The following is a 6,993-nucleotide window of genomic DNA, read 5'->3' as shown; positions in this document are numbered from 1 at the left end:
ATCGCCCCGAGCGCACGTCCCACCTGCTCAGCGCATCGCCACGCGTGTGCCTCCCAACCCCGGCGGTGCACACCTTGCGCGTGGATGCGCGCAGCTCCTATCTCCACGCCTGTCTGTGCGCTCCCTGGCAGCTCACACCTGTGCACGCGCGGTCCTGCACCCCCGAGGGCACACCTGTGTGCACGCAAACACAGCTGTTCCGTTAGGGACTACGGACCACCCTCCTGCAGGCCATCCACACGCACCGGCAGCAGCTGTGCTGCTCTCAGCACTCACACATACCCCTAAGCACATATAATAAATCCTACTGCTGGATATGCACCCCACGATGCTCCGTGTATCCCACACACTCTTCTTTTGCTCCTTTCCCCAAACCCATCTTTCACACCATGGGGCACAGTGAGTGGATGGCAGCAGCAGTGGGATGCCAGCAGCGTGCTGGCACTGGGACGAAATGCTGTGGACACGGAGGTGATGTTGGAGCTTCAAGAGCACATTACAGCCCCAGCCTCCTGCTCATGTGCCCTTCGAGCATCAAATAGATAAATAAACACAGCTCCACGCTGTGCCCTGCAGGGTTGTTAGTTATGCACGCTTGCAGACACCAAATAGAGAAAAAGAGCTTGAATAAGAACCATGCGCTCGTAGCTTCTAAAAGGCATGAAAACATCTTGTGTGCTCAGCTGCTCTCGCTGCCAAACCTGGGGGAGAAATCACCCCGTCCCTTCCCTGAAGCTGTCAGAGGGAATCCAACTGCAGCCGCTATTTTATCCCAGCACCCCCGGCCTGGTGAGGGAGTCTTTAACCCTGGGAGAGCTGGATCATAGAACCACAAAATAATTAAGGTTGGAAATACCTTGAAGTTCCCCGAGTCCGACCCCAACCCATCCCCACCGACCAAGTCCCTCAGTGCCACATCTCCATGGTTCTTGCACACCTCCAGGGGCAGCGAACCCCCACCTCCCTTGGCAGCGTTTCAGAGAAGAAAAAGCAGAAGGTGCGAGTTGTGCTCTATGGAATCCTCCGGTACCCTAAAGATAACAGATTTTGGCTCCCGCACCTCCACCCCTGCAGTCCAGACACGGCACTGCACGGACCGGCCCATCCGCGCTGCCGCCTAACGGCGGGACACGAGGAGGGTTCATCCCACCGCAACGGGGAATTTTCCATCACAAACATACGGTAACTGCACGACTGGTGGGACCTTTCCATTGTTGCCGCCCTGGGAAACAAAAGGATCCCATTTTAACAGCTCGCCTCCCTCCTGCGCGCGGAGATGGGTGCCCAAGGGAGCAAAACTTTCCCCAAAGCAATGAAATTAAGGCACAGCAGAAGCTGCCAGACTCAGATCAGCCCAGGGCACAGCCATGCAAACCTCTGAGTGGTTTGCTCTGAGACACCCGGGAACAGAGCAAGGTAATCCCCAAGGAAAATGCAGCTGGTTGCTGGACCGGAGATGGGTGCTTCTCCCCATCCCCAGGGAAGGGCCAGGTTGTAAAGGTCACTGCTCTCATACAGAGTCTGGTGTTTTTGCTCCACAGTGCTATGGTTTATTAGCAAAATGCATTTCTGAGATAGCGTTTAGAGGCAGACAGTATTTACATACAGGGTTGAGGCTGCACATACAGCAGCTTGGAGCAGCAGTCTCCCTGCACGTAGGAACACACCACCCATGTTCTGGGGAGGGCAAAGGCTCTCCCCTCCTGGCAGGATCAGGCAAGGACATTACATCTCAAAACACAGTTCTGCTAGCAAGCAGCATGCTGTTGTCCCTGCATGCAGCACAGCACGGGGAGGAGTGCGTGCTACCTCAGGAGCCTGCTAGCACAGGCAGTTGGGACAAGCAGGTTTTGCTGCTCATCAGCTCTGCTTTTGGCAATAGGAAGGAGTAGGTGGCGGCATCTCTGGCACATACCGCAGTGAGCTGCTCACAGCTCGTGCAGCCACATGAAGCACGGGCAGCAGCAGAGCTGGCTGCCTCCTCCTCCCCGCTGCACTCATCGCCTGCCAGCTCTGCTGTCAGCACACCTCAGGGATAGCTGCCACTTCTCCTGTGGTTTTAGGCAGTTCAGAGAGGTGATAGGTTTCAGCAGCATGTGCTGCAAGCACCTGGGGTTCTGTTCTGCATGGACGAAGAAAGCTGAGCCTCACTGAAGAGGAATTCACAGGCTCCAGCCAGCACCTTGGGCTGCACTTAGCCTCTGCTTTGACCCTTCAGAGGGATACACACAATTCCACATATCGCAGGCCTAAAATCACAGCCAATCTGCTGGGCATCCCCCTCTGGAAGTCCAAGGCTGCCATGCCCCAGGCTGTACTGCACTCCAGTCTAGCTGAACCCCACAGCCTCCAATCCAGGAGCAGGTACAGACGTAGGAGCCTTTCTAACAAGCTTTAACGCTGGCCAAGCAGAGGAGAGCTGCGCCGGTATCTCGGATTGCTGCCGGCCCAATGCCGTGCACAGAGCTCCCTCTGCTGCCGGCAGACGGCACCTGGTTAAAAAGCTCTTAAACGGCACTGCAAACGCTTTTCTAGTCCACTGCTTACTTTAAACACGGGAGTGGAGGCGGGGAAGTGGCGCCGGTCCCACACTGAGGGGAGTTTCTGGGGATGCCACAGGGGCACAGCATCCCACTCCCTCCAGCGCTCACAGAGCCAGGTGGCAGATGCGCATGGGCTCCACGTTGTCCCTGCCATCGCTGAAGCAGGTGCTGAAGAAGGGGCAGTACCTCTCTGCTGAGACCTCGTGGAAGGTGAAGAGATGGGACATGTCCTTAGCATCGAAGAAAGCCACGGTGCCCTCCTGGCAGTCTAGAAAGACCCCCACTTTGCGGGGGGGCTGCTGGGGAAACAGGCGCACCCAGGGGGTGGCAGTGGCCCAGTACTCCGTCTTGTTCCTCAGGCGAAGCGTCCAGTAGCCATTCTCTGGGCACAGCTTCACCTTCTCTGCCCGGTTCACAGCCTCAGCAGCCACCCCCAGGTCCCATTTGGTTTTGTTGCCCACCCACACCTCCCAGTAATGCTGGCCGCAGACAAAGATGCGCGAGGCCATGACGTTGACACACTGCTGGAAGCGCCGGGAGCTCCTGGGGACAGACTGGGCTCTCTCCCGCTCTGTCACCGCTGTCAGGTCTCTGGAGAAGACCAGGTTGGGGTGGGCTGACTCAGGGTCAAAGGTGAGTGAGGCTGGAACTGTGGAGAAGCCAAGGACAGCATTTATGGGTTACACGTTTCTCCTGCAGAGCGTCTCCAGCCCCCCTGCTGCACCCCACAGCCTCAGCACATCCACTCCTCCCACCCATCCGCTCACCAGGGCAGATGGACCGCAGCATCTTCCTCCAGAAGATGTACTGCAAAGGGCCACCATGGCTGTCCCTGTAGTGCTGCAGGTCAAAGGCAGGCAAGGGCTTGACACTCACTGAGGGCCTGGGCAGAGAAAGTGGTGGTTAGTCCTAATGCTGAGCTGCTGGCAAAGTGCAAAAGAACAAACTCAGGAGTGCAGCAGATCATCACGCACAACAGATTTGGTGAAGACTGAACACAAATCTCTGTACCAGTGACTTATTCCCTCTGGCACAGAGCTAGCAAAGCTCACAGCTCAGGAGTAGAACTGTGACAGACTGAGTGGACAGAGCTGGAACTAGCACTGCTGCTTGCACAGCACTGACCCACAACAGCTAGCACCCAGCACACCCACACCCATGCACAGGCCAAGCTGCATCCCCATGCAGAGAAGGGACTGAGACACACTTCTCTAGAGCAGCACTGGTCTAAGAAACGCTACCCTCAGCTACTCTCACTGCTCAGACAAACCTGCCCTTCAATGTCAGTTTTGCAGACCCTTGAGCCGTGAGAAACTGTGAGAAAGCACGGAGAAGTCAAAGCACCCAAATGAAGTCTGCTCCCATTTGTAGCATGCACGGCTCTTGCACTCATCCCAAGCAGCACATCTCCTGCACACTCCCCTCCAGTTGGGCTGTCTCAGCACGCATGTTCCCCAGGGAGAGCATCTAGTGCGTGCTGGGGACCAGCCCCCATCTGGCACAGCACCAGTTGTCTGCTGAGCAGCCTGCAATGCTTTCAAAAGTCAAGATAAGAGCCCTCCCTCATATGGTCCCAGAGACAGAGATAAGCAGAGAAATCAGCTTCTTTCATGCCAGACACGTACCTGATATCCAGGCTCTCCACCTGCAGTGAGGACCAGAGAGAATTAGCAGTCATTGTCTGTAATTCATGCAGCTGCACAAATAAACTCCCTGTCCTGATTTCTGCTGCCACGTAGCAGAGGAAAGCAAGCCACAAGGACCCTCTCCACCCTGGGAAAAACTGGCTGGGCACTGAGGCCTGGGAGATTTCACAGGAGTGGCAGAAGGAGGAAGGGCTCCAAGACCCATCTCATCCAAGGGATCGCTGTGTCCCCTGGTAGCCAAGGCCTCCAGACTCAAAGGAGTCAGATGATCCAGAGGGATGGCAGCAAGAGCAACTTCCAGCTACAACCTGGTGTGTCATTTAGGACTCTCTTCATCCCAGAAGAATGTCTGGAAACAACCCTCTGCCTCCTGCCAGAGCCAGCCAAGCACACTTACCTCCAACAATGACACCTCTTCCATGTTGCTCAGGGTTTGCTCCAGGCGCTCCGTATCTCTCCGCAGCACTGCCATTCCTTCCTCCAGCTGGTGAACATCCCCCTGCAGCCGTGCCAGTGCCCGCTCCTCCTCTTTGCCTAGTTCTGCCAGCACAGCTCTCTCCTCTTCCTCTAGGATCTGATGCAGGCGAGTGAACTCTGCCCGGATCTTGACGTTCAGCTCCTCAGATGCTTTCTGAACAAAAGACAACAGTAATGAGTCTGGCAGTCAAAACACAGAGACGTGTGACATGGCTGGGCACATTTCCCTGCTTATAGAGTCCTAAAAATCAGTTTCAGACATACAACTTTTTGCAAGAAGAATGAGACATGGACAACTTCTGAGGCTGCATACAGCCATAGGGAAAACCAAGCTCTACTGATAGTTTTGTTGCTTTAACTCCTTGCACACAGGTAGGAGCTCACAGCCCTTTCTCAAACCATCAGGAATTTGCTTACATATTATACTGGAGCTCTTTTGTTTTTCTGGAGCTGCCTACTTCGTGGTTCAGGTTAGGATTCATTTCACATCATGCCAGACACCAAACAGAGGTGCCTGACACTGGCAACTTGCTGCTATTTTCCCCAAAATACCTCAGTTTCATAGAGAAAAGCTGTGCCAAATAATCTCTGTAGTTAAGGCTGATAAAATCCTGTTACAATCTCTTCAGAGAGCATTTCTCCTCTCTAAGGTGTTTGATTGGCCAGTCAACCTTGTGGTGCTCTCACTACCTTCCTTTACAAGACACAGCCAATGGTTTTTTTTCTTGCCTCTTTAAGCTTTTAATCTCTAAAAGCAATCTTAGTCATTATTTTCTAGCTGAGTTTGCCAAAATGCACATCCCTTTCTACCATCATGATAATGATCTCACTCAAAGTATGCCTCCAGCTTTACCAGCCAGCCATGGCACTATGACCTCTTTTTTTTTTTTGCTTTAGCAGATGCTTGTGCTGACCAGACCAGATTTGAGTCTGAAGACCTTCTACTATCAGTTTAATTGTACCTCTGTTCTTTCCTTTAACCCTCCTTTCTTGGCTTTTAGTACTTCTATGCCACTAACAAGGAAGCTTAGTCAGCCTGTGGCTGTTCTTGTCTCAGAGATCAATGATGAGCAGGCAGACGGGTACTACTCAAGTGTGGAGAGAAACACTAGAGAAACAGCTGGGCATATCACAACCTCTCAGAGCTGCACAGTAAACCTAAACAGTCCTTGTAGCAAGGCCACTGCTCTCTGCAGCATCACCAGCACTGCTGATCCAGCCCCTTCACCTTTGCTGCCTGTCCTCCAGACACATAAGAGATTTCTACAGCTTCCAAGATTCAACCGTTCTCAAAGAATCAGCCTGCTGGATGAAGAAGGGCTGCTCAAGTAGCAACGCATGGAGGTGCAGCTCCTTTGTGAATGTTAACCCAGGGACTTATGACAGAGTCATAAGTTATCTAACTTCAAACTTTACTCCAAAACCCGCAGCTAGGCTGGCTCAAGCACAGGACAGCAGAACAGATATAAAAAGGCAGTGAGGTTCAAGAAGCTTCCCTGGGCTTTGCTCCTTGCTTAGTCTGTCTTCCCCAGTACTGGGATTACAGATGGTCACTTTCCCTTCTGGAAAAGCATCTCGGCCACTGACCAAATATCTGTGCAACCACTACAGCAACTCTGAGGGCTTCCCTCAGGCAAACACCCACCACCACCCAGGAGGGCACATGAAGAGTGCTGGCTCAGCAGTTACCATCAGGCTGCAGATATCTCCCTGCACTGCATGCTTTTGCTGCAAGAACTTCTCCATCTCCTTCTGATGGGCTTGTAAAGCTTCTTCCAGGCGCTTCTGCAGGAACAAGGAAAAGAAGATAATCCCATTTCAATTTTTTGCTGCAACTCAAGAGCAAAGCCAACTCAAGGCCAGCACTGGAGGGAAGGCACAATTGGATCTCCCAAAAAAGCAACAAGGGAGGGGACAGACTTTTTAGCAGTGTCTGTTGTGATGGCACAAGAGGAAGCGGTATCAAATGGGTGACTTAGACTGGATATAAGGAAGAAGCTCTTTTATGAGAAGGGCGGTGAGGCACCGGTTGCCCAGAGAGGTGGTGGTGCCCCATCCCTGCAGACAGCCACGGTCAGGCTGGAGGGGCTCTAAGCACCTGATGGAGCTGTGGGTGTCCCTGTTCAGTGCAGGGGAGTTGGACCAGACGGCCTTTAATGGTCCCTTCCACCTCAAACGATTCTATGATTCTACAAACGAACTCCAGACTGGGATATCTGTTTGCTAAAGGTTTGAAACCATCCTGCAGGGAACCGACTGTTGCAGAGCCCACCCCCCGTGCAGCACATCCCCTCCTCCCTTCGGGGCTCACCTGCACCTGGTGGCGG

General features: G+C 53.4%; 1 protein-coding gene across 1 annotated transcript; it reads right to left on the bottom strand.

The window, feature by feature from the left end:
* Window positions 1-1,525: 1,525 nt before the first annotated feature.
* LOC104913305 (zinc-binding protein A33-like) lies at window positions 1,526-6,992 on the bottom strand (the record flags this gene model as incomplete). The annotated part of the gene is made up of 6 exons (XM_010719192.2): window positions 1,526-3,192; window positions 3,311-3,426; window positions 4,169-4,188; window positions 4,587-4,820; window positions 6,356-6,451; window positions 6,978-6,992. Coding segments are annotated over 6 exons (1,026 nt in total), but the record flags the coding sequence as incomplete, so codon positions are not given.
* Window position 6,993: the final 1 nt, after the last annotated feature.

The sequence above is a fragment of the Meleagris gallopavo genome, chromosome 15, assembly GCF_000146605.3.
Source record: "Meleagris gallopavo isolate NT-WF06-2002-E0010 breed Aviagen turkey brand Nicholas breeding stock chromosome 15, Turkey_5.1, whole genome shotgun sequence".
Taxonomy (NCBI): Eukaryota; Metazoa; Chordata; class Aves; order Galliformes; family Phasianidae; genus Meleagris; species Meleagris gallopavo.
This window is presented reverse-complemented; position numbering and strand designations above follow the sequence as displayed.